The following is a 27,346-nucleotide window of genomic DNA, read 5'->3' on the forward strand; positions in this document are numbered from 1 at the left end:
ACTTTGTAAGTGTAGCACTCCAAATTTGCAGAACTGAAAGCTGCACTATGTAATTTTTTTGGGTTAAAATTGAAAGAAGCACGATTACACAGTGAAAAAACAGGCTAAGGTACGGTGTGCGTGCACTGCTGCGAGTCCCCCTCTAAAGCCTGAAATATTCATTTAAAAGTCAGAGGTGTCGAGTTGGATTTGGCAAGAGGTTTTAGTACCATGTCATACATCATTACATATTAACATCACGCAGAGGCTCAAAAAGAAGGTCCAGCTCAATGTTTAGGTCTGAAATGCACAATAAACGTTATACTGACGAAGATACAATGACAACAGTAGATAACTCACATCCTACAAACACAAAAATGGCATAGATATAAAGTTTAGTTTCTGTACTTAACAGAACATCTTTGCTTGTTTTAAAGAGATACAAGCGAGAAAATGATACACAAAATGTAAAATACCATTTCTTGGCATATAAGGCAAGTAGGTACTAAAGAGGGTTAACAACACAGAGTGCACAGTGCACTCATCTCTCCGCTCTGCTCGACTGCCAGTTTAAGTGCCCAGACAGGCAGGGCATGGTGGGAAAATCACAGTCCGACACCTGTGTGCATCGACCTCTTCGTGTCTGAACAGCGAGAGTGTTTTAGCACCGCTCTGTGAGATGTCGCCATGCTATAAACCTCGCACACTCTCGTTCATGACTAATTCAGACCCTCTTTAAAGCTCTTCCATGTTTCAGAGCCGTCTGACAACACATACTGACACGGTGTGTGGAGCTCAGGAGGTGTGCTGCCCTTGCTGGAGGCACGAACTAAAACGGCCAGGTTCAGTCACTGGGCAACAGTGCGTTAGCTCACTGCTCTGATCACATAGCCATGCAAGCCCACAGCCATCTATGCACATCAGCCTAAACGTATTCTGCTTCACATTTTCTTCTTCTGCCTCTGCTGGCAATGCACTCAGGCAAAAAGGCCTAAATCATGCAGAAAATGCATGACTGCTTTACATAATCGTATATATGCTACTCCCTCAGCCGTCTCAGACACGAGCAAGTGGTAAACGAATCAATTAACATAGCAAATATCAAGCATTACTCATTTCAGTTGTGGGTTCTTGTACTATTATATGGAGTATTTGTTGCTTACTGTAATGAATATATTTTATCAGCAGTATGTAAGACTACATTTACTTAGAGAGACGAATAATAATTATAATTATAATGTAAACATCTATGTACACATGGCCTGTGTCCCAGAATGTACTATCCTTGGGGTGTGGTAACAAATGCCATGTGTTTCTGCTTGGGAAAGAGTGGCTGTCTCCCCAAAAACACTGGTCAGAAACTCAAAGGCTAGAAGATAGGCGGGGAACTAAAGGCCAAGGTGCCACACACATGTATGATATAATTCATTTTCATAATGTATTCATAGTCTGACAGCTGTGCTATACTATTTCAGGCTCATAAAGAAACAAAGAGAAGAGAAATCAAGACACGGAGACCAAACTGTCATTCAGGGATGTGAGGATGGACACACCTCTTGTATTGTGTTGGGGATGTGTGGCTCTATCTGCGTGTTCTGTGTAAAGACGAGGCAGGACAGCAGGGCGGCGCTCTCCTCTGGGGCTAAAGGACTCAGAGTGTTTTCAAACAGCAGCTCGGTCAGCAGCAGCTCATGACTACTGATCTGGCAAGCCACTCGGCCTTTCAGCTGCACTGCATCGCTCTCATCGATGTACTTCAGTTCCTTCAGCACCTGTTGGGTCACACAAAATATTCACAGAACATAAACATAATCAATAGATTACTACCTCTCACCACTCAGCTGGACAGCCCTTGATAGCCCATTTACTCAGGTGTGTCTGAGAGCAGCCAGTACAGTGATAATAACTGCAGAATTTTAAGAATTTTAACTTATCTTGTTATCTCAGTACTGTACAAGTCATAGTCATATGCAAAAGTTTAGGCACCCCTGGTCACATGACATTTTTCTGATTTTCTAAGTGAAAATAAGTTAACACACCCTCTACAGAGAACACAGTTCTGTACATTTTAATGCACAATTACTGTTTGCTTAATTTAACATATTTAGCATACAAAAATAAGAAACACAAGATGTTAAACTCAGCAAGTAAGCTAAAGTTATGCACTAAAACTAACAGAAACACACCTTTTTAAGCGCATTCCCTGTAGAGGATGTGTTCACTTACAAAATCGACATGTAATTTGACCAGGGGTGTTCAAACTTTTGCATACAACTCTACCTGCATACTGGTAGGAACTCACCAAAAAAAAAGTTCAGTTTTAATTGTTATATATTAATTTCATTTATATGAATTTGCTCTAGCATTATAGTAAACAACTTACATATATTACATAGAAACAAGAAGGTGGTCTAACAAAGTATGCAGAGAAACAGATGGACTACAGTCTGTAACTGTAGAACTACAAAGTGCACCTATATAGTAAGTGGAGCTGATAAAATGGACAATGAGCGTAGAAACAAGGAGGTGGTCATAATGTTATGCCTGATCAGTGTATGCACAAACATACACCTACTGATTGGTTAAGAGTAGGGCTGCAAGGACTAGCTGACAAAGTCGACACTTGTTAATTATGAAAAATAATGTGGATTTCTTTTATTGTTGATACACTGTTTACCTGAAAAATAAGAACACGATGTTATCGATGCAAAGCGCCACTTTTATGAAGCACCAAAAATGAAATTAGTGCTAAACACGCCTCCTTGTGGAGAATCTTCAGCTTGCTAAACTTTAGAGCACTGTCCCAGAAATAGTAAGCAGTGTTTAACCAGCACCAGGGAGATGGCAACAAAACACTTTGATGTGATGCTGAAACCAACTACATACAGTAAAGTATCGTCATATTTTCCGCTAAAGTGACTTGATGTTTAAAAAAAAGCTGCGGCATGATGTTTTTTTTAATGTTGCGTTTATGTCACATTTATTCTGTGAGTTTATCAGCCAGTTGCAAAGCAGAAATTCTATTACTGCTTGACTTACACAGACCTGGAGTTTTCCCTTTATCTGATTACCCCAGTGCATATAAACTCATTGAACGAACTACTGACAAAATTTGATTTTCTGCAGTTCTTAGATCATTACACGCATCCCAATGCACTCAGTGTCACTTATCTATTGCTCCTTGACTGATCTACTGCTTGAGCCTTGATTTTTATGACCTAGAGGATACAGGCATGCATGTTGTAATTTGGAGAGCGTAAGGGCACTGACCTTAATCCTCTGATTGTACTCAGGCAGCAGAGTGAGGGACAGATCAGAGACCAAAAACAGCAGCCTATCCAGTTCCTCCTGTAGACTCATCCTCTCCTGCACACGGGCAAACTGAGACAAGACAGAGAGCTGTTGTGAGGCACACCGTCCCCTGCTAATTTGCTGTTCATTGCTTCCTGTGCAACTTAACACAGAAGAGTGGCAGAGAAATGAGTTTCATCTTTTTTCTCTGCTTCAGACTGAACATGATGAACAGAAGCTAATGAGACAGGCTCTCATCCAGCCCCGTCACTCAGACCCTGAACAGATGTCCTATCAGGCTGGGCTAGCAGAGAACCATAGAACTTATGAAATTATTAATACAGAGCGCTGATCACTATAGGGAGGTTTGAAAACATTCACAGTACATGTTATACAGCAACTATACTGTAACAGACCTGATTAAGTACATGGACGTTTTCTCTGATACGTAGACAAATATGTGCCTGTCAAAACTTTGGGAACACTTTATCAGCTAAAACTGATAAATTTTCAATTAACTAAGAAAAAATACCCGCAAATGTTTTATTTTGCAGTCGTTATGTATATTTTGCATCATGCTCACCAAACAGCAGGTTTTGCATAAATCATGATTTCACAAATTATTCTTAAAAGCACATATTGAAACTCATTAGGCCCAAAAGTGGTTTAAACACCTGAAAGGTTTGAGTGCTGATGAGAGCTGACATCACAAGAGGATACAATGCACAGCCTCTGGATTTATTCCCCAGGCAGCACTGTCACTATCACTAATATTTACATGCATGATATTGTTTTCCCCCCAATAAACCTGATCTGACCTTCATAGGTTAAAGGTGATGTTAGGGATGTAACGATTTTCATACAGTATGAAAAATCTCTGAAAACAAATGCCCGAAATTTAAAACTGTATTGCCATTACACCCCTCAGCCTCTTCTGGGGGTCTTTCATTTGCCATGCTACTTTATAATATTTTATTTGAAAGATAAAATTTGTACACTAAGACAAACCAATCAATTGAAGCCCATTCCTACCAGGCAAGGGGGAAAAAAATATCACATCATTTTTTTTCCTTTTCAGTTGCATGCCAAATTTTTGACCTAATAATGACTTATTTTGTGTCATTATATTGACTCAGAATTATAACATAGTTTCTTGAAACTTAGAAATGTGACAGAAATTTGTCTTGATAATTAAAAATCAAATCAATAATAATTAAAAACAAATCAAAATCCCTAAAAATAAGTAATTATTTTGAAGTACCCTGTCAAATTGTTGAAATAAGAAGACATTACTTAAGAAATCAAAATGTAGTTAAAACAGGTAATTATTTCAAGACACTAAGTCAAAATTATGAGAAAATAGGACATTTTGAGACACTAAGTGATTTTTGTAAAATATAAGTATTTATTTCAAGATACTAAGTCAAAATTCAGGAAAAAAAATCAATCCTTATTGCAAAATGTTGAGAAAATAAGCCATTATTTCGACATACTAAGTAAAAAAGCGGGCTTTTTTCTCCTTTACCTAGCAGGAACAGGCCTTCATACTAACCTGTATTGTATATAATTAGAGCTCTGTAGAAAGAAGGTATTTAACCTGTAAAATACTGAAAATCTAAATAAATTCTGACCTCAGAATTGAAAATTGAACTGACTTACATAACCCTAGTGGATGGAATCTGACAATAAATACATGTTCTTTTGTATTAAACGCATTTATAAAATGTATTTGTCCCCAAAAGATTGGCAGGCAGTGAAAGAGAAAGTAGAGAAAGAGAGTGAAAGAGAGAAACCGTGTATTAGAACACAGCAGGGAAAGGTGAGGGAAAACCCAGGCAGCTGAACCTGCTCAGTGAAGGTTGGCGAGTGAGTGCAGTGGAAGTCCTTCAGGCTGTCCTGGAGCACTCGCTGCCTCATCACTCCCTCCACCACATCCACACCCTTCAGGTGAAGGTCATTGACAGGGTCAAGGGTCGCAATGCCATCTGGGTTGGCCTCAGCCAATCGCAGAAGCTCCTGGGTTGCCGTGGAAATGGCCTGGCCAGGTGGGTCCATTCTAGAAAAGAGCAGGGGAACTTAAGATAAAGTTGAACAAATGTGAGCAAATTTATGTCCATGTGCACAAACTAGTCCTGCTAAATGGGCTCAGAAATGACATGTAAATTTCCTCCACTGTGTTTGTAAATTTTATAATACATTTCAAATACATTGTTATTTGTAGAACATAACTGCAGTAAATGACATTTGTAAGATGATGTAATGTGTCTTAAATCTGTAAGCAACAAATATCAAGCATTCCCAAAAGCTCAGTGTACTGAGTATATTGTGGTTGCGTGAATAAAAGCATGCACGCACGAGTTAAGGTAAAGAATTTTGCAAATGTGGTTTTGCAAACAGCTAAAGCATTATGTGTATAAAAGTTCTGTGATTATTAGCTTACTGTGCTATTAAGTGTCTGCATTCAGAATGTTAATTCAGAGTGGCTGAGTCACTAAAGAGCTGGCAGATGTTTACAAATAAAACACAATGCTTCTGTGTGTTTGATAGCTGTCATGCATGACTAACTGGCTTAAACTGGCATGCTAGGAGTTGCTGCAGAGGTAGCTTTAGACATTCTAATAAACTTTTTCTACATTTGAATGTCAAATTTTACTGACCTGAAGCGGGGCTGCTGTCTCTTGTTATAGTTGTCAATGATCCTCTCTGGAATGACCTTCAGGGTTTTAACAGTGATGGATGTGATATCCTGAGCCTTCAGCTTCTGCACTGTGTGACTGCAGGGACCTGCACACGCACACACACACACACACACACACACACACACACACACACACACACACACACAGACAGATAGACAGACAGACAGACAGACACATGCGCACACGCACCATTTCTCTTAGTTCATTCATCATGAATTTTACATACAATGTGTAAATGTGTCATGCTTAAATTATGCAAAAAATGAAAAACAACTAAAAATGGAGATGAATGATCTTACAATAATCTTACAACAGACTCATGATGAGAAATATTAGATATATTGACTAGATTTAAGATGTTTTTACTGGCTAAGATATCATTTTTGCAGTGTAGGACATTCTAACACCATAAAGTTAAGTTTCAGACATCGGACAAAACAGCTTCAGTTCCAGGAAAAACGCATGAGTAAAATCACATGTCTGCCCTCGTAGATGAGATAAAATGGGCCATTTCAAATGGCCTCAGGTGAAAAGGCTTCAGAGCATAAAAGCTAACACAAGCAGCCTCAGACAGTAAAATCTGTGTGACAACCATAATTCTGTTATTTATTACTTAAATTCTGTTATTTATTACTTAATTAAAGTTTTGTAGCCAAATGAAAAATGACAGTATATTATAATCACAACTTTTACTGAACTGTGCGTTTATTATGTTCTTTTATTTGACAAAGATTAAGCTTCAACTCATAGGCTAACACTATGTTTGCTCCTGTGTGGGTTAGGAACCGTCTCAAAATTACCAGAAAAAAAAATTTTGCTTTCATTATTATTATAATTAGTAATAGTATCTCTGTAACAGTTGCACAGCTAATAATCATAATAATAATAATAAGAAGAATAATAACAATAATAACAATAATAATAATAATAATCATAATAATAATCATCATAATAATAATAATAATAATAATAATAATAATCATAATAATAATAATAATAATAATCATCATCATAACAACAACAACAACAACTATAATAATAACAACAACAACAACAACAACAACTACAACAACAGCAACACTTCCAGTCATTTCAGGACGGCCCCTAACTCTAAAGCAGACGCGGAAACAAACAGTAATAACGTGCAAGTTGCGGCTTCAGCGTCGTCAAATAAAAGGTAAAGAAAAGGAAAAAAGATGAATGAATCTGACCCTCAGGAATGAAAAGGCTGGTGTTGTGGAGGTGTTTGAAGTCCCTGTTTGTCTGAGCAGCTCCTGATGGCTCCTCATTCCCTTTTTCACATATGATGAGGACAGTAAATGTCCGATTCACAGAATCATTGGATACCTGAGAGTGAGAGAAGAGAGGGATGAGGAATAAAGGTTAGTGGTAAATTTCATTATAGCCATCAGGTAATACAGCTCTCAAACTGATCATGCAAGCTCAGTGTGACATAAAAAACAGAAAGATCTTTGGACAAAACATTCCTCTAAATATCTTTCCTTTTTTATTTCACACTGAAATAAATCACTGAGCTTGCATGATCACTGTAAGATGAAAACTAAAGAAGCAAACTTCAGACACCAAATGTGTCTAAGACACGTTTAGTATCCAAAGTTTGCTTCTTCAGTTTTGCACTGGAGCTATGAGGCTAATGTAGCTACAATTAATGGAAACTTAATTAGCACTGGCACCAAAACAAATTGTGCAACCTGCATACCTACATCACACACTTACCCTTAGTCTTCTCATTACGCTAGTGTGGTTTCTGACTCTTATGACTTACTGTGATCTTGAAAAATAAGCTACAGTATGTTGTACAGCTAAAAACAGTAGTAGAAGCCATTCTAAAGTCATAACATACATATTAATTTTTTTTTTTTTTTTTACACGAAACTATTCTTTTAATGCATAACAGCAGCACTTCTCCATCCACAGGTGATGTTTACACCTAGCATCAGCATTTCTGGCGATCATATTACGGATCGTATTTCACTTAACTAAAGGAAAAGACTGATGTAAACACACCCAGGGCGCGCTATGATCAGATCACTCAAATCATATTCGGAGATGGATCTTCACCATATTCAGCACAAGCATACATGGCATGCATTTTCTTTATCGGCATACAATGACTTCTCTTGCGTCCAAAATGTCCTCTGGACAGTAATGGCGCTGACCATTGCATCACAGCAGCTACAAGGCAAAGCCGCCTCATGTACTCACACAAATGATTCGTTGCCTGTTTTAAATGGTTTCTTCTGATATTTTCCGCTGCATAATACACTGGAAGTAACTAGTGAGAAACCATGTTTACAGTAGGTTACTACAAGTAAAACAAGAACAATGTACAGGTTGATGTAGTTTTTTATGGGCAAGTAAAACCAGATCTCCTCTGGTCACCCTGGGGATGCATTTTAGTGAAAAGTGTTAAAGTGAAAAGAGTACATCCAGATACGATCCGGACATGAAACGTGTTAATGCAAGGTGAAAACGAGCTCACAGTTACACACCGACCTGTAAGATGACAGACAGGGCGTTGAAATGCTGGGCGTTGTTGATAATGACTACTCGCCCCACAGACAGAGCCTTCAGTCCGTTCACCGACTCCATCACTGCTTGCTATAAGGAAGGAAAAGTCAAAGAAAAAATATGTTTGGCTTACATAACAACAAGAAAGCTTTTATTTATGTGATTAGATGTACAGTACTGTGCAAAAGTCTATGACATCTGAGAAAATAATCTGCAAAGCTATTTATCCCAAGCTGTAGACATTTATTGGTCCAAAAGAACCCCAAAACACTAAAATAAAAATAAAGTAACAACTCCTTGTGATCTGATGTGTAAATGTTAGCATAACCATTTCAAAATCTCTCATTGAAGAAGTCCAGTATTTACAGTTACCATCCAATACCTAGTTTATCCAACCAATCCCTCATTAAGTTAAATCAGCTGCTGTTGATGGGGTTTTATGGTATTTATGTTTATTGTATTTATTCTAATGTTATATAGGTTTTTACACCAGAAATACACTTTCTGTTCAGATAAATCATTTTAAACAACAATGCTTTTAAATTTCTGGACACTGTGTGACCTGTGTGACCTGTGTGGGGCAGCCTTAAGACTTCTGCACAGGGCCATATATGTAGAAGTAAGTATATATCAGTATCAGTCGTTGTTCATGTCTTTGTACATCATGCAGAGGATATGTAGCACAGTGACGGTGTGATGGTGTGAAGGTGTGTGCGCACCTGCAGGGCTTCTGTTGTGATGCGCAGTTCGTTAACAGTGTGGTAATAAGACAGTAAGTCAGATAACTGACCCTCCGTGTCCAGAGGAGGGAGGGAGGAGAGCAGGGTTCTCAACTCAGCTATCCTCCTCTCATGAGCCTGGCAGAGGGAGAGGGAGAGACAGAGAGTGAGAGAGAGAGAGAGAGAGAGAGAGAGAGAGAGAGAGAGAGAGAGAGAGAGAGAGAGGGTGGAAGAGAAAAAACAGAAGAAGAGGGAGGGAGGGAGGGAGGGAGAGAGAAAGATGGAGAAGGAGAGGGAGGGAGAAAGAGGGGGGAAGCAGAGAGAGGGAGGGAGAGGGGAGAGAGGTGGAGAGAGGGAGACAGAGGGAGAGGGAGGAAGACAGGGAGACAGAGGGAGAGAGAGAGAAAGACAGAGAGAGATAGAGAGATGGAAAGAGAGAGGGAGAGAGTGAGAGGGAGAGAGGGAGAAGGGTAGAAAGAGGGAAAGAGAGGGAAGGAGAGGGAGGGAGAGAGGGAGAGGGAGAGAGAAAGACAGAGGGGAAGGAGGGAGAGAGAAAGACAGAGGGAGAGGGAGAGAGAGACAAAGACAGAGGAAGAGGGAGAGAGAAAGAGGGAGAGAGGGAGGGAGGGAGAAAGATGGAGAAGGAGAGGGAGGGAGAAAGAGGGGGGAAGCAGAGAGAGGGAAGGAGAGGGGAGAGAGGTGGGGAGAGAGGGAGACAGAGGGAGAGGGAGGAAGACAGGGAGACAGAGGGAGAGAGAGAGAAAGACAGAGAGAGATAGAGAGATGGAAAGAGAGAGGGAGAGAGTGAGAGGGAGAGAGGGAGAAGGGTAGAAAGAGAGAAAGAGAGGGAAGGAGAGGGAGGGAGAGAGAAAGACAGAGGGGGAAGGAGGGAGAGAGAAAGACAGAGGGAGAGGGAGAGAGAGACAAAGACAGAGGGAGAGGGAGAGAGAGACAAAGACAGAGGAAGAGGGAGAGAGAAAGAGGGAGAGAGGGAGAGAGAAAGACAGAGAGAAAGACAGAGGGAGAGAGACAGAGAGAGAGAGAGAGAGATAGAGAGAGAGAGGGAGAGAGAGAGACATTTATTTAGCTTCCTTTCATGAAAAAGCGCTGCAACTGACATCAGTTTGCTCACATGCCCGTCATAATGATCTCCGCCCACAAACTAGCAATGCGAATCAATGCGGATATCAAAATGTTTTGTGAACGTAGCCTATCAGATCTTTGCTTTGAGCTGCAATCCAACGATTCTCACAATTTCCGCCCTTTATCTCTAAATGTACTGGATCAGCCAAAACAAGTTTATCTCTTCAGTTTTGCACTTAGGTTTAACTGCACCTGTTAGCACTGTGCAAACTGAATGCCTAAGTTGTCACATATAAGTCTCAAACTGTGCCGAGTTGTTAAGTAATCACAAACTTGCTTATGTTCGCTGAAGTATGCACAAAAATGCACAAGAGTATGTTGCACAGCTAAGAACAGTATCCTTTATCAATAGCTCCAGTGCAAAACTGAAAAAGCAAACTTCAGACACCAAACATGTCTCTGCTGACAGGCTATGTGTGGGAGGGGGTGTATAAATTAGATTTTTGTCTGAACTATAAGTCTAATTAAAAACCAAAAACACTCATAGGAGCTCTTTTAAAGGTGCCATAATACTAAATCTAATGTGAGCTGGAAGAGGAACCCAATGGCTATTTTGTGAATGGCAACATTCTCAGGGGCTTATGGGAAACGTAGTTACTTGTGTGTCCCTGTGGTTCTCCGAGAAGCTCCTGCGCATCATGTCAGTCACTCTGAGGGCCTCCACGCGCAACAGGTTGAGGATCATGGTGTAGGTCAGCCTGAACTGAGACTGCAGAACGGTCGGTTTGCCCTGTCAACACAGAAATGGGTTAATAGTCTTGTATAATCTCCAGTTCTTTCTCTGTGTCTATTCATCAAAGTTACACACAGTCAAGTCTTATTATAAAATGAGTGCACACGAACTGCACAGACAGTTTTGTTATTCATCAGTTTCATCTTTAGCATATCTGTACTACCAAACTCACGTCTGGTAGAAGGGTGTGCAAATCTGAGTATAATATTTCAACAGTCTGCAGATTTTTGCTTGAGTTGCAGTTAAAAAAGCAAAGTTATAATCAATATTGTCAATAATATCAGCAATAACAATAAAAAAAGAAAATAATGACACTACTAATAACTTTGAACGCAGCAATCCTTGTACTGGTTTTGTATGAGCACATCGATGTAAAGAAATGCTGCGACAATATGTTTCATGTAAAATTTTTTGCTAAAATACAAAACACAGCTTACTTAGTACAGTAGAACCCTCTTTATATTCTGCAGTATTACTGCTCAGCCAGTGTTTTATGGAAATAATCATACCACCGTCACAACACTTTACTATCTGAAAAACAGCTACAACATTTTGTTCACTTCACTTTTTATTCTTTTAAATCACTGAAATTTGAATACTATAAAGCTACTTTAGCTCTGGCCAGTAGAGGGGGGGGTGCCCTTCCCGCTTGACCCCAGACTATTAAAACTAGGGCTGAAAGATTAATCATTTTTATATCGAAATCGCAATTTGAAAGAGTGCAATTTTCAAATCGCAAGAGCTGCTATTTTTATTATGATCTTATAGTCTGTTATCAACAACATTGATACACTGTAAGTTTTAAATGTAGGAAATTTAATCTAATAACTTGTAAACTGCTTTTAGATTAACTTGACTAATCAGAAGCAACAAAACATCCATGTGCTGTGACATCACAACCACAACTGTGGCAGGCTGTTGTGTTGTGGCAGGCTGTTGTGGCAGGCTGTTGTGTTGTGGCAGGCTGTTGTGGCAGGCTGTTGTGTTGTGGCAGGCTGTTGTGTTGTGGCAGGCTGTTGTGGCAGGCTGTTGTGGCAGGCTGTTGTGTTGTGGCAGGCTGTTACGTAGATATTGTGTTAACATTAACTTAGCTATTGTGTTAAGCCTACAAGCCTCAAGCCAACAAAAAGTATATGCTGGTCTTCTTAGCCCAAAGGCCCATACCTTAATATACACAAAACAATCACAATTACAAAAATAATTGCAATATCGGTCAGAAAAATTGCAATTAGATATTTATCCAAAATCGTTAAGCCTTAATTAAAAACTGCTCACTACTGAAATCTGCATGAACCAGGGTGTGCTTCACGTAAATTATATGCATGCATGTTGCAAATATTATGTGATATGTAAATAAGGTACTCATGCACCAGCGCTTGTTTTCACACACTGAAGTTGCTCCATCAATTGTGCTGAAATCACAGCTTGTTATTCTATTAGCAGCATTAATATTAATTATACAAGAGAATCAGATTTGGACAGAAATGGGAATATTTTAGCTTTGATCTGTGTTACAGTCATTAACCTTTAGCACAGAAAAATATATTGAACTGTTAATTATTACAAAATTATCACAAAAAGCTGCATTATGCAAATGACCCTTCCAACCAATCACAACATTTTTACTGTAAAATATAGATTTACTGTATGCTATGAGCATCTTGAGTAGTCATACTGTGAATGTTCAAGCTATTCATGGAATCAAACAAATGCAACTTGCGCACCAGGGATGCACCAATTAAGATTACGATTAAGTGACCCTTATTAGTCCCACAACAGGGGGAAATTTCACCTCCGCATTTAAACCATCCATGCAGTGAAACACCACATACACACTAGTGAGCACACACACTGGAGGCAGTGAGCACGCTTGCCCTGGGCGGTGGGCAGCCCTATCCACGGCGCCCGGGGACAGTTGGGGGGGGTTGGGGGTTGGGTGCCTGGCTCAAGAACGCTCCAGTCACGTAGTGTCAGCTCAGGGGATCGAACCGGCGACCTTCAGGTCACAAGGCTGGTTCCCTATATTTAACCAATATTTAATATATTGGTTCCCAATATTTAACCATGCGACAATGATTCATCAGTGCATTTTAATATATTGTAAGTCATATGGCAGTTGCATTATGTAGCAATATAATCACAAAACTAGTATTTTGTCCCTATCATCGACATCAAAACAGGCTCCCATAACAACATATATGGGTGACAATATGGCAATACCTATTAAACGTTCAGCTTTACATCAGCGCTATTTGTGATTTGTGCAGTTTTAAAAGAATGAGGGAGAAAACTGGAGTTCTCTTTACAACCTGCTGAGACTAATTACATCCCTCAGTCCATCACTGCTGCTGTTGCCATGGAGCAGCGGCCTACAGGAGCCTCCGGAGCCACCAGCGACACAGAGCTGATTAGCATTCAGATTAGAGCCGGATAAGAACCTGACAGCCCCCAAACACACACACACACACACACACACACACACACACACACACACACACACTCGCTCTCTACTAACTCTCACTTGCAACAACGAGATCAGACACATTCCACTGGCAGTGAATTTTTAGATCCTTATGGTGTAATACAGATGGAGTCAGTCACAATGAGGGGCTAAAAGCATATTAGCCTACACAGCGCCGTACTGTTTCAATGAATCATGAAGCAGACGAGATGACGATCATGGGAGGTGATGGCCTATTTTTGTTTTATAGCCTCCTTTAGAACTGTAGTACTGATCAGGAACAGAGAAGCCATTTTAAAGTGGAATTCCACTTGATTACATCACAAGGATTAAATTTAGCAGAACTTATGAAACACTGGTAGAGCTGACATTTAAAGCTGCACTATGTAAAATCGGAGGATTTGGCGACCTCTCTGGTGGAAATGTGCAATTGCAAGCAATGTGCAGAACATCATTCTGTAACGTGGGTTGTGCTTCGGACCCGTTCCTGGAGCGGATGAATCTGATTATTGTGAGTACGTTGAAGGAGTATTGAAAGAGAACTCGGTCAAAATTTGTTGAAGGGCGTGTCTTCCGAGGATGTTGTTCAGGGTCTTGTTCAGACAGGCAGCTCAAATTCGATTTTTCGGCCTATCCGATTTGAGTAGGACAGATTTTTTGCTGTCTGAATGGCAAAAAGCCAAATCTGACTTTTTCTAAACTGACTCAAGCTCATCTGAGACCGTTTTCAAACATGGTCCCTGACTAAATAAACAAAATAAACAAAACTTTGATATCAGTTCATCCATTAAATATGCCAACATTATATCAAAGGACAGTGCCTTTTGGAGAAAATAGGTAAAATACATGATAACAGCAATAAATTCACACAGATCAAAGAGGTAGGCAACACAAGAACACGCTGTGAGACCATTACGCTAATATTTATCTCAACATGCGCTACATTTACTGTAAAACCAACCTGCACCATCGTGACAGAACTGAGCAGAGAAAGCAACGTGTTTTCTAGAAGTCATTATGCACCATAATACAACAAACAGCTGATTAACCCAGGCATGATTAAGGGCTAAAACAATGTAGCTCAAACCAATTTTCCGGCATATCTGATTTGAGTAGGACAGATTTTCTGCAGTCTGAATGGCAAAAAGCCAAATCTGACTTATTCTAATCTGATTCAAGCCACATTTGTAGGTGGTTTCGAATCAGATTCAAAATGGATTTCTGGATCTGTGAATATCACGGCAACAGCCTGTAGCTCGTTAGCCGTCTGTTGACCAGGTCAACCTATACTAATTTAATGTTCTGTTCATGCTGTAGCTAATAAAAAGTGAAACGCTGTTGTGAAATACGGCACCGTTGTTTTGTTCAGCTAGTTATCGTTGTTGGCTTTGCTAAGTTTTGCCCCTACCTGGTCAGTGTATGCACACATGTGTAGATACTATGGCAACCACTGTGGATATGCAAGCAAATGCAACCCTAGTCTGACTAGGTCTGAATGATTTGGGGAAAAATCTAACTGTGATTTTTCTGACTAATACTGCGACTGCAATTTAAAATGCGATTATTTTCTATAAGGTTCAGGCCTGTTTTCTGTGGCCAAGAAGTTTAGAATATCCACCTTTTCTGTCTGGAGGCTTGACTCTTGAACATAGTGTGCCAGTAAGTTGTGGTTGTGATGTCACAACACATGGAGGTTTGGTTGCCTCTAATTGGTCTAGTCATCTACAGCTACAAGCTCTGTGTTATTAGGTTAAATTTCCCCACTTAAAACTTAAGACAATATTATTGACAATGTAGGCGTTAAAAAACTGCAGCTCTTGCGATTTGAAAACTGCACTGTCTTAAATTGCGATTTCGATATTAAAATGATTAACCTGGCCGTACAAATATGATTCGCTCATTTGTAACTTGAATTCTGAACAGTCAGTCCAAAAAAATCAGACACAAGCAACAAATCCGATTTGCCATGCAGTGTAAACAAAGCCCGAGTGAATTAGCCACTAGTGTCCTCATATCTTGACCAATATTATGTTTATTTTGCATGTGAGACCTAAACATCGAGCTGGACCTTCTTTTTGAGACTGTGCGTGTGATGTTAATACGTAATGATGTGTGACACGGTCCAGAAAACTCCTGCAAAATCCATGTCGACAGCTCTGACTTTTAAAAGATTATTTCAGGCTTTACAGGGCAACTCGCTTGATTCACCTGATTCACTTGAAGCAGCTTTAAAAAATAATCCTCTCAAAACTACCAAATATCACAAGAAGATCAAATATCTGATTATTATGCATCCTTCTTCCACCTTCATGAGTAAAACACTATCAATAAGGCCTCGTTCTTGCAGCCTGGAAATGAACAAGCGCAAAGCATCTTGTCTTATCTGAGACTAAAGCTTTTAAACATGGTCCCTTAAAAAAATAAACATGATAAACTAAACTGCGATACCAGTTTATCCATTAAATACTTGGAGAAATCCATTAAATATTTGGAGAAAACAGGTAAAAATACATGACAACAGCAATGAATCCACACAGATCATAGACGCAGGCAACACAACGATACACTCTGAGATGTTTATGCTACCATTTGTCTCAACATTTACTGTGAAACCAACCTACATCATCGTGACAGAACTGAGTAGAGACAGCAAGGTTTTTTTAGAAGTCATTATGCACCTTAATACAACAAACAGCTGATAAACACAGACATGATTAAGAGCTAAAACAACACAGTGTTAATGACTAAGCTTATAAAGTGCTTATGCAATCACCGTCATTACTCAAAATGCCCAGCAAAATGAATGTTGAATAATGATGGATTATGACTGGAATATGGCCGACAGCTCAGACTGAACATCATACTCCACTCTTGGGCTGCACAATGTAGACAAAATATCATAATGAAACTATTATTACCACATACTACAACTGTGATGTGCCTTTCTCAATTAACCTCCTAAAACCCAAGTTTGGTACACCCTATTATTCACTATCTATGTGGACTACATGGGTTATTCAATAGTTAAACGTGAATAAAAAAAAACTCTCAGCAACTCATCATCTCATCAGCAATGCCTGGTCTTTTAAGAGGTTAATAAAGCAAAGGTAACTATTGTGTTTATAAAAAGGAGGCCAAAATAAAATATGATAAATCAACACTTTTTAAGAAAATAATTTTTGTTATTATTAATAATAATGGTCGTACACCAGTATTCCGCCAAGAAATGTAGCTCCTTCAGAGTATGGTATTGCTGCCAAGCAACCATGGGCCGCTGAATGAGGAGATGTTTGTGTTTGTGTTGAGGTCATTCCATGATTTTTTTTCGCTTTTTGTCATGTAACAATGGAAATATGATAATATTTCAGCACTGTTTAATGCAAAAACTTTTTGGTCACCAATTTACCATAGCGAGTCTTATTTATCACCAATCTAGCGGTGCCCTCTTCTCACACTGGGGCTGAATCTCAAACGGCTCCCTGCTCCCTACATAGTGCACTACGTAGGAGTTTAAATACTGGATCCTGCAACTCAACAGAGCAAAATACAGCTAAGAAATAGTCATTTGGGACTCAGACACATCCACACTCGATAAATGAGGCACTGTTTGGCTGTAGAGTCTAGAAGTCTAGAGTAGAGTCTTCTAAACTTTCATAGCTAGAACACTATTTAGGGAGTACGGAGCCGTTTGGGATTCAGCCTGGGTTTGACGCGACTGCTGACAAACACGATTATTTGAAGTGTGTAATCCATCAGTTTACCTTATTTAAACAATATGATTATATGGGACTTTTATTATGATAGCAGTGATATCGATGAACTGAAAAAATGCATATATCTGCATATTGTAGTCTGATGTCAGTTTTGTAGAAGCCCATAATGTGACAGTGTTAAACAAATGATATACTGTCCCAGCAGTTTCTGCTAACAGATCAGTGCGAGGCTCAGTGACAATTACTCTCACACAACCTCCCCAACAGCACCGCCAAAATGAAACAAACAAGGCTGAAACGGAGCTGCTGACAGTAGAACGTCGCTCCAATGAAGAGTGGCCTATTTTTAACCACACTCCACTGACAGTGTGAGGAAAAAAAAAAGGTTCAGTATGAAAACAAAATCTTCAACTGGTGTACCTGACCCAGGGGTCTGCACACCTGATCACATCACACTGAGCAAGACAAAGAGACAGAAAGAAGCCTGACAGCAACAGAGAGGGAGAGCGAGAGAGAGAGAGAGCGAGAGAGAGAGAGAGAGAGAGAGAGAGAGAGAGAGAGAGAGAGAGAGAGACCTGAAAGAGGCAGACAACACTGAATGCGACAAAAATAGCTCAAATTACTGATTCAGATTCTGTGGCTGCAGAATTTAATGCAAAAATCAGCCTCATAAATTATACAAAGCCTTACAAGTTTCATCATTAAAGCTCCAGGGTCTGGGTTTAATCACTTGTAAAATGCTCCAATTAAATAACATTAAGAATTAATTACATGAGATGTATGTCTGATACTATGCATGTATGAATTATATCAGTATTCATGTGTGAAGCAGATGATGGTCCTGATATCCAAAAATGTTTGGATGTGTGTTACGGTGTTGTTGGGCTTCGCTAGGGTAGTCCAGGTGTTCGTTAAGGTGTTGCTAGGCCTTTGCTGTGGTAGTCCAAGTGGTTGCTAAGGTACTGCTAGGCTATACTATGATATGATATTTAATCCCATTCTGTAGCTTCAACTTCGCTACTGTTTATTGTTGACTTACAGAGATTTTACTGAACCCAAAACCCAAACTGTGAATCCTGTATGTTATTGTGTGAAAATACATATTTAAAAGTGAAGGAGTTGAACAGGAACGGCTGCAGCACTCACCAGCATCATGGCATGCAGGTCACCCATGTCATGGACTCCACTCTTACAGAGGATGATGACTGTGCCTGTAGCGTCCAGCCCTCTTCTGCCAGCTCTCCCTGCCATCTGAATGTACTCACCTGCACAAACATTCGAACATGCATGTTATGTATATGATAAAATAACCTTGACACTAGACTTTGACCTTAACTACTAACAGCAGGGGTCACCAATCGTCTCAGCAAAGGGCCACTGAGGCTGCAGATTTTCATTTTAACCAAGCAGAAGCTCCCCTTACAGAACTGGACAGTTTATTGAAGAGGACTGTTTGACTGGAATGAAAACCTGCAGACACAGCAGCCCTTTGTGGATAAGACTGGACACCCCTGACTTAGAGGGGGGAAAAAGAAAATTTGTGTTTTTTTTTCTTTGGAAAGAGCAAAATTTCTGTAAATAGAACTGCTTTACTTAATTAACTTCTTCTATTTCTATTTTTATTTATTTGACAGGAGCAATACAGATAAATATTCTACCCTAAAATGCAACATATGTAACATATGAAGGGCATCTAGCCAAGGCTAAGCTAAGACACCTAGGGGGGACCTAAATACAAATCCATTTCAATATTTTACGTTACAATAATTTAGTTGTTTGTCTCTTCTTTTAACTCAAACAAGCAGAAAAAGGAAGGTGATTCCCCTCACCCAGCACAAACACATCCACATCAAAGACCTCCCGCTATCATTCATATCTCTTTATATTAAATTTATTTACAAGAGGTTGCGCATCTGTGTTGTTTTAGCATAATGATGTTTCCTAATTCATCAGTCTGTTAATCCTTCAACACCTGGCTAAACATAATGAGCGTTCGCATCATCAAACAGCTGTTTGGTCTCAGCCCTCCCACTAATGAGCTTCAAAACAGTCTTTGTAAACACACTGACCAACATACGGGCATTAAAAAAAGTGACAAACCATTATAAACCAATATCCCCACGAATGCACCCCCTCCTCACGTTAACGGAAGCAGCTTAAAGAGAATGAATATTCGGAGTACAGTGTGCTACCAAAGGGGCTGCTATTTTTTCAAGCTATGGACAAAAGATTTAAAGGTGCTTTAAAACCTTTAATTCATAGCCATGAAGTTATAAAAGTTTCCTTATTTTTCAGAAAAGTCCCATGGAAATTATTTTTTTTTTTTGGTTGTTTTTTTTTTTGGTTTGTTTTTTTGTTTACCAGGCAGGAGATTCCTGAAGCCAGTTCCATCATGCTTGCGGATGCTGTCGAATACCACTGTCCGGGCAGGCATGTTTACACCCATGGCAAAAGTCTCTGTGGCAAACAAGACCTAAAAGTGGGAGTACAGTCCTGTGGTCATTTAATAGTAGTGCTAATAGTAATAAAAGTACTAAAAATTGTGAGAATGAGAAAAAAATATACATTCTGGGATTGGAATGACACATACTTTAATTCATCGACCAGGAAACAAGCCACATTTTCAAATCCGGGAGTCCTTGTTATTGTTATTATTATTATTATTATTATGATTATTGATGATCATATTGAATCTAACTGTATTGCAGCATCTCGTATCATACTGTACTGTTGTATTGTGACTAGCACATTAGCACGTTTGCATGTTGTGGCTGGGACAATGTTTATTTCACACACTCCACTGTTATGTTGAGTTGAGTACTGTACTAAATAATAGAAACATTAACATTTTAACATAAGACACATATGCAATTCTTTTGTTGCATCAAAAAATAATAATAGTGAATTCAGACACTATTCACAGTATTGAATCAAATTCTGAATTCTGTGAATTGTTACACTCCTAATTATTATTATTATTATTATTATTATTATTTATTATCAGTTTGTATTTTAATAAGTTAGATAGTTCACCAGTTGTGAACTGTAGTTTTGGAAGAAAGTGCAACAAGGAGTTAAAATTGTATCAAAAGAATAGAATGTGAAAGAAAAATGGGTGACTGTAACATCATGATATTAGCCAGCAAACTGAGGCACATGCCAAGTAATTTGACTTATGTTATTTCACATACAACCTTAACTACAGCCAAAAATAAAAAAGGAAATAATACTGCATTGCTTTGCATCAAAACACCAACACTGGAGATGTACCTTCACAAGCCCTCTCGAGAAGAGCATTTCAATGACCTCTTTGAGAATTGGCAGGATGCCACTGTGGTGCACTCCGATTCCTCTCTTCAGCAAGTCCCTCATCAGCAGTATCTGAAGGCCAAAGAGCAGCAAACATTACTTACACTGTCACGTGGCTGTAAGAGCAGCATGTGCTCAAACCAGAAACAACAAGAAGCAAAACTGATCACCAAAAAATGCATTTATACAATCGTCTACTTATCCCAGCCAAGACATGTTTGTTTCTTTAGATTTGCACTGGAGCTATGAGGCTAATGTAGCTAACATGTAATAGAAACATATACCCCACCAATTAGCATTATGTTAACTGCATGCTGCAGTTAACATAATGCTAATGCTGCATGTGTCAAACTAGGCCTATGATGCTATCAAAGTCCTCTGATTTGGGAAACTGTGTGAAATATAACCACCGTAACCAGCTAAACCAGGTTGGGGGGAAACCGCGGAATTGAAAAATAAAATGACAAAATAAATCAATAAATGAAACACGACACAGTGTGACACACTGTTACCTATAAACATGGATAAAGGAACAGACACTCAACAAGCTTGTGCAAACATGTGCTCTCTTATTACTAACAAACAGACAAGCGGAGCAGCTTGTTGCTGCTGTTGTTTACACCGACACAGCACAAAAGCATCAGCTAAAACATATTTAGATGAGATTGTGGAGGTAAAGACAATCAATTTGGTACTGTTTAGAGTTTCTGACGCACGTGCACTCAGCCGTACCTGTGCCTTAAACTCAGTTCATTATAAAGCTTAGCATGTGAGCCCCCAGCATTTTTTCATTCACTTAATGTATTCACTTCTTTCACACTATGGATACAGTACTAGAGCTCATGGGGAGTTGGGCCGAAAAAAAAACAAACAAACAAAGGCTACGTTCACATTACCAGCTTGAAGTGGCACAAATCCGATATTGTGCACTAATGTGACTCAGATCTGATGTTTTCAGAGCTGTGTGGACACACAAATCTGATCTTTTCAAATCTGACCTGAGTCACTTTCATATGTGGTCCTAGATTGGATACGTATCCGATCTGTGGCCATGCAACGTTCACGACGCTCAGATCGGAACTCACGTGCTTTTTTCTCACCGCGCATGTGCCATCATTCAGCGTTACCATGGCAGCAGCGCCGGGCAGAAGTTAAAGCCTGTAAACAATGGAAAAGAAGTACATCTCACCTTTTCCTTCCTCGTGTCGCTCTAATAATGAAGCTGAGAGCTGATCAGAGTTAATTATCTTCTCAGCGAAGCTCGTTCTGCTCGTTAGTTTGTGCTGATGATGCACGTGATTCATTCACATGACGTTACTGAGTAGGATGTGTTCATGCGGGTCATTTCAGGAGGCCGGTTTGTTCACATTAAAGAAAGATGTGAATCACTTACCTAAACGAGTGTGAACCATCGTGTCAGAGAGCTCAGATTTGAGCAAAAAAATCAGATTTGAGAAATGAGGCTTGTAATGTGAACATAGCTAAATAAATGCTTGATATACTCCGACCGGTCTGAAGCTCAGAGTCTGTGCCCGTCGCACACTGCTCAATCCCAAAATCTGCAGACTAGAGTCAACCAGCACAGGCCAGACTGAGTCTCAGGGTTAAAACCGCAGTGTAACTTGTGTAGTGTAAGCCCGACTATTGGATATCAAGAACAAAAACACTGCAGTACCTGTGGGAGCTGTCGGTCTCCTCCTCGGAGCCGGCTTAGGCTCTTCTGGAAAAAGGAGTGGATCTCGTTCTTCTCCACAGAATTGGTCAGGTCCAAAGAAGTCAGCGAGCGAGCGTTATCATCACAGCGTGTGCGGGAGAAGGTAAAGGCCACCACTGGCGTCTGCTGCCTCTGAGACAGATAGTTCAGCAGTGTCTGCCATATGGCGCGGTCCTAACACACAGAGAGGGGTAACAGGGGTCAGTGCCTCATTAGGACATGACAAATAAACACAGTCAAACCAACTATTCTAAAATGTCGAAAAATCTTGAATGAGTGCCATTTTTATATCTTCCCATTCTTTTATTATTGTTATTGTTTGTATTGCATTTTATCCTTTGACAGTATGGATGCACGCTTACACTGGTTTCTACAGATAACTGGTTAAAAACAAAATAACCACTTTGAGATGTTTAGATTTGGCTACTGTTTCTAACCAATATTTGACATATTTTTTGTACTCTAGAACAGTAGAACATTTAGGCCAACATTTGTGCTACATTGTCTTAATTTCCCTCATTTTACTACATTTGTAACTCCATACAAGTAAATATTATAGTTCTCTGTACAGGTAATCCAGGTAAATGTTATCCTAATTTCTACATTTTATAAGTGTTTATTTTTCAGCATTGACATATGTGTTTATATGCGCATCATCCTACAGTTCCCGTATCAGTGCATCCCTGTTTGAAACACTGCATATTCTATTTGTTTTATTTTTGTAAAAGGGTCCTTACGTCCAAGAAAAGTCTTAAGTAAATAAAACGTTGTTGTCTTAACTAGCAAAAAATACAAACAGTGCACAAAACTAATTGCACAAAAATGGAAAGAAATCAGCCACATATTATTATTACCATTATTATTACTAATTATTATTATTGTTGTTGTTGTTACTAACATTAGCGTTCTCATTCATTAAATGGTAATTACACCAAATTTACAAATCACTGCATAATTTAATGTATTGTTATTAAACTACTATTAATAATAATGATTCAATTTACAGAAACTTACCATCCCAGATTTCTTTACAGTGGTGGTGATAGGAACCGGGGATCACAATGTCTAACACAATTACAGCCATTGTATGTACTATCCAAAACTACCAGTGAACCTGCATGTCTTCTGAGTTTTAACACGTAATGTTATTGATGGTGGTGCAGCGGGTAGTGCTGTCCTTTCTGTGTGGAGTCTGTATGTTCTCCTCGTGTCTCTGTGGGTTTCCTCCCACAGTCCAAAGACATGCAGTCAGGCCATTTGGAGATGTTAAAAAAAGTGAATTTGATGTTTGTGTGTCTGCCCTGTGATGGACTGGCGACCTGCCCAGGGTGTTTCCTGCCTTCTGCCCATCGACCGCTGGGATAGGCTCCAGCGACCCAGGAAGATAAGTGGCTTAGAAAATGTGTTTGTGTGTATGTTGTTGATGGTAAAACAGTAGAAAATCTAAAAATAGAAGTTTTCTTTGGGAACTATTTTGCATGTAACTCTCCACCACAAATGTATTTTGAAAAACACATTTTAGGCCAAAAGCCTAAATGGTGGAATTCTCCTTTGAAGAGAGACAAAGACCAACACACTCACGACATTTCAGCAAAGAAATATGAACACACCTGGGTGGGTGTGGTGTTCTGTGATGCGTTCTTTGCGCCAAATGACTGAGCGTGTTTACTGGTGCGCTCCTTTTTGGCCTCCACAGCAGCATAGTACCTGAACACAGATCACAGCTGGAGTCAAGTAATCAGTGATACATACTCAATCATTATTATGTGTTATAATAATAATAATAATAATCTCTTGATTGTACCCTTTGGTAAGGAAGGCTCCGGTGGCGTCCAGCAGCAGAAAGAGCTCTTTCTGAGTCTTGGTGCTGTTTCCTGTGTAGAGGTGATGCTCAAGGGGCACTGGCCTCTTCACTGTACTGATCACATATATAGGCCTCTTCTTAATCCGCCTGATAGGAGAGAGAAAGAGTGAATGAGAGAGAATACTGACTGTTAGAAGGCTCACTTAAGAAAATTATAAGCTACAAGGTGTAAACTAATGAATTAACTAGCAATAGTTATACTGAATATTCAACAAGGAACAAATTTATTGCAAGAATTACAATCCAGGTCCATGAGGTGTTTTGCATCTAAAAAATGCGCCATATTTTGCATACTGTTAAAATCAGCAAATAAACAGTAATTTTTGCATAAAAACATGCAGAAGTGTTTTTGCAGAGGATGTGTTTTGACCTGGGAGATATACCGGAATATAAATGTATGTATCCTTTCAAATGTCTGAGCTTAAATAAACATAATAAATATGATATGAAACACTTGTCTTGGTTGTTTTAATTAAAAAAATGATCTTTAAATATCCTTATTACCTTAAAACTGAATGGCGTTAAGATAAGCCATTTAGAAATAAAACTGGTAGGCTAAGACGTTCATTTGAATCTAGAGGCGATTATTACACTAGTATAAACTTCACTTTTTAAATATTTACCTCATTTGGCTGTTTCTCTTGCTTTCAGGCAACATGTCACTGGAACTGACAGTATATTTCCCCAATAAAGTATGATCAGTTTGCATTTTCTTTTCCTCTATGAATTTAAAGGGTTTGAATTTAAAGTTTTAAAGGGAGGTACTCACACAAAGACAGAATGTGTACGCTTGGAAAGCTCTACAGAAGAAAAAAGCTGCCAACCACAGAGGCGTGAACTGCATGCAGGTCATTTCAGAATGCGCTGCCCAGAAAATCAACCTAAGTGCTTGTGTAGCTTGTCTGAATATGGAGTCTGAATACGCAAAACTATTCCCATCTATCAACTGAGCAGTTGACTTAAGTCATCAACTTTGAACACAGCTGTAAACAAACAGTAACTGGTGTTGACATAAAATATGTACCAGAATGAGAGAAGCGTAAGAAAAGCTTTAGAAACATACACCTACCCGATCCACTCGCTGAACTCCACTGCGTTAGGCACTGTAGCACTGAGCAAAATGATGCTAACATGTTCAGGCAACATAATTAGGACCTCCTCCCATACTACACCCCTCTGGGGAGGACAGAGAGAGAAGGGGGGGTCAGTTGTGATATTTACATACAGCCATTTGGCTACTTCACTGGATAGATTTTGTGTACCTCTGCATCATTGATGTAATGAACCTCGTCAAATATGACCCACTCCAGATCCCGAATGACCTCTGAGCCATTATAGAGCATAGACCTGAGTGAGACAGAGACAGAGACAGAGAGAGAGAGAGAGAGAGAGAGAGAGAGAGAGAGAGAGAGAGAGAGAGAGAGAGAGATGTCATCATGGAAAGAAGCTTAATATATTTTATAATCATAATATAATAATATAAATCATTAAAATATATTATCAATATATGTTTTAAATGTTCAAGGTTCAGAATATGACCAACTAACATCACTCTCTTCTTCCAAATCTGACCAAAGGATGGACTCTAGGTCAAACCATATCTTTTCTAATCAATCGTAAATAGTGCCACTTGTTTATACACCCAAGCATACTGCACAACTGTTAACATATGTTATTGTTTACAGTGTTTAGTCTTGTGGTTCATTCACTGGACGTGACATGCACAACTGCATTGTCACCTGCATAATATTTATGCGACTTGTTTTTGTACCGCACATTATATTTTATGGTTCTTTTAGTATATTTCATTATATATTTTTACTTCTATTTCTGCATCTGTATCATAGCTCACGGCAATACTTTTGCTCTTGTTCTGCTTATTACTGTACTTTGTGCTGCTGTAATAGACGACTATCCCTCTGGAATTAATACAGTGATCGATCGATCGATCTATCTATCCATCCATCTAGTGAGCAGCAGCTCAGAGTTAAGCGGTCACTGCCGTTAATTATCAACCAGTGATAAGTGAAAAACAGTGCTTGTATAAGATACAATATCACAAGTAAAACACTTTTCAACCAATCTGATTGTGTGGTTGTGACTAACTTGTATAATACCTCAATATCTCTGTGGTCATAATGAGACAGGAGGCCTCTGGGTTCAACTGGACATCTCCGGTCAAAAGGCCCACATCCCCAAAGGTGTTCTTAAAATCTCTGAACTTCTGATTGGACAAAGCTTTAATGGGAGAGGTATAGATGGTCCTGTCAGAGAAAAACAGACAAGAAAGAAGTTACACAATAAGACACTGAACCCTACAGAGACTGATTTCATTAAAAACATATGAACTCAAACTCACAGACTGACCTGGTCATGTGCTTTTGGGAAAGAGCGATGGCGTACTCGGCCACCACGGTCTTGCCAGCTGAGGTGTGAGCAGCAACAAACACAGAGTCATGAGCCTCCAGCCTGAGGATGGCCTGCTTCTGAAAGACGTCCAGCTCAAACGGATACTGAAAAACAGTAAGACCAAGCAACAAATGACATAATACCAAAGAGGTTGCACAACTATTCATTTTCACTAGTCAACTAGCCATTCAGTAGTTTGCTAACTGACTAATCATCATTAGGGCTGCACAATGAATCATTTTTATATTTAAGTCAATTTGAAAGAGTGCAATTTTAATTGCATTCTACAATATTCAACTCAGTCTTAAATGGGGAAATTTAAAGGGTCTATATTCTACATCTTTGTAGTATTTCATTCCACCCCCCACACCCCCCAGATATATAGTAAATGATTTTGTGACAGCACCAAAGCAATGAATTTAAAACTAGCTGTTTTTGTAGCTTGGTTTCCATACATTGACTAAACAGGCTGAGGAGTGAAAAGGACTGCCTTCTACACTGTAGACTGGGGTTCAATCCCCACCTTGGTAAGAACCCTACACCATACCAATAAGAGTCCTTGGGCAAGACTCCAAACACTACCTTCACCTACCTGTGTAAAATGATCAAATTGTAAGTCGCTCTGGATAAGAGCGTCTGCCAAATGTCGTAAATGTAAATTTTATTGCCAAAAAGCAAGGAAAACTAGGTTTCGGGTAATATAGGCCCTTTAACCTAACAACGCAGAACTCATGAACTGTCAGTATGACATACTACATGAAAACAGAAAATAATCACATA

General features: G+C 39.3%; 1 protein-coding gene across 2 annotated transcripts in view; it reads right to left on the bottom strand.

The window, feature by feature from the left end:
* The window catches only part of skiv2l (SKI2 homolog, superkiller viralicidic activity 2-like), a 53,111-nt gene that overhangs the window by 6,950 nt on the left and 18,815 nt on the right, over positions 1 to 27,346 (bottom strand). For both annotated transcript variants that reach the window (XM_036566170.1, XM_036566171.1), the window contains exons 11-28: positions 26,525 to 26,670; positions 26,275 to 26,421; positions 25,420 to 25,504; positions 25,227 to 25,333; positions 24,098 to 24,244; positions 23,904 to 24,000; positions 22,255 to 22,467; positions 20,541 to 20,651; positions 19,632 to 19,743; positions 18,417 to 18,535; positions 10,962 to 11,093; positions 9,221 to 9,358; positions 8,487 to 8,591; positions 7,181 to 7,316; positions 5,928 to 6,054; positions 5,116 to 5,326; positions 3,250 to 3,360; positions 1,533 to 1,751 (exon numbers count right to left, since the gene is read on the bottom strand). In XM_036566170.1, the coding sequence (XP_036422063.1) occupies positions 1,533 to 1,751; positions 3,250 to 3,360; positions 5,116 to 5,326; positions 5,928 to 6,054; positions 7,181 to 7,316; positions 8,487 to 8,591; positions 9,221 to 9,358; positions 10,962 to 11,093; positions 18,417 to 18,535; positions 19,632 to 19,743; positions 20,541 to 20,651; positions 22,255 to 22,467; positions 23,904 to 24,000; positions 24,098 to 24,244; positions 25,227 to 25,333; positions 25,420 to 25,504; positions 26,275 to 26,421; positions 26,525 to 26,670 (2,463 nt within the window). The remainder of the gene's footprint in view (positions 1 to 1,532; positions 1,752 to 3,249; positions 3,361 to 5,115; positions 5,327 to 5,927; positions 6,055 to 7,180; positions 7,317 to 8,486; positions 8,592 to 9,220; positions 9,359 to 10,961; positions 11,094 to 18,416; positions 18,536 to 19,631; positions 19,744 to 20,540; positions 20,652 to 22,254; positions 22,468 to 23,903; positions 24,001 to 24,097; positions 24,245 to 25,226; positions 25,334 to 25,419; positions 25,505 to 26,274; positions 26,422 to 26,524; positions 26,671 to 27,346) is intronic.

This window comes from Colossoma macropomum, unplaced genomic scaffold (genome assembly GCF_904425465.1).
Source record: "Colossoma macropomum unplaced genomic scaffold, Colossoma_macropomum, whole genome shotgun sequence".
Taxonomy (NCBI): Eukaryota; Metazoa; Chordata; class Actinopteri; order Characiformes; family Serrasalmidae; genus Colossoma; species Colossoma macropomum.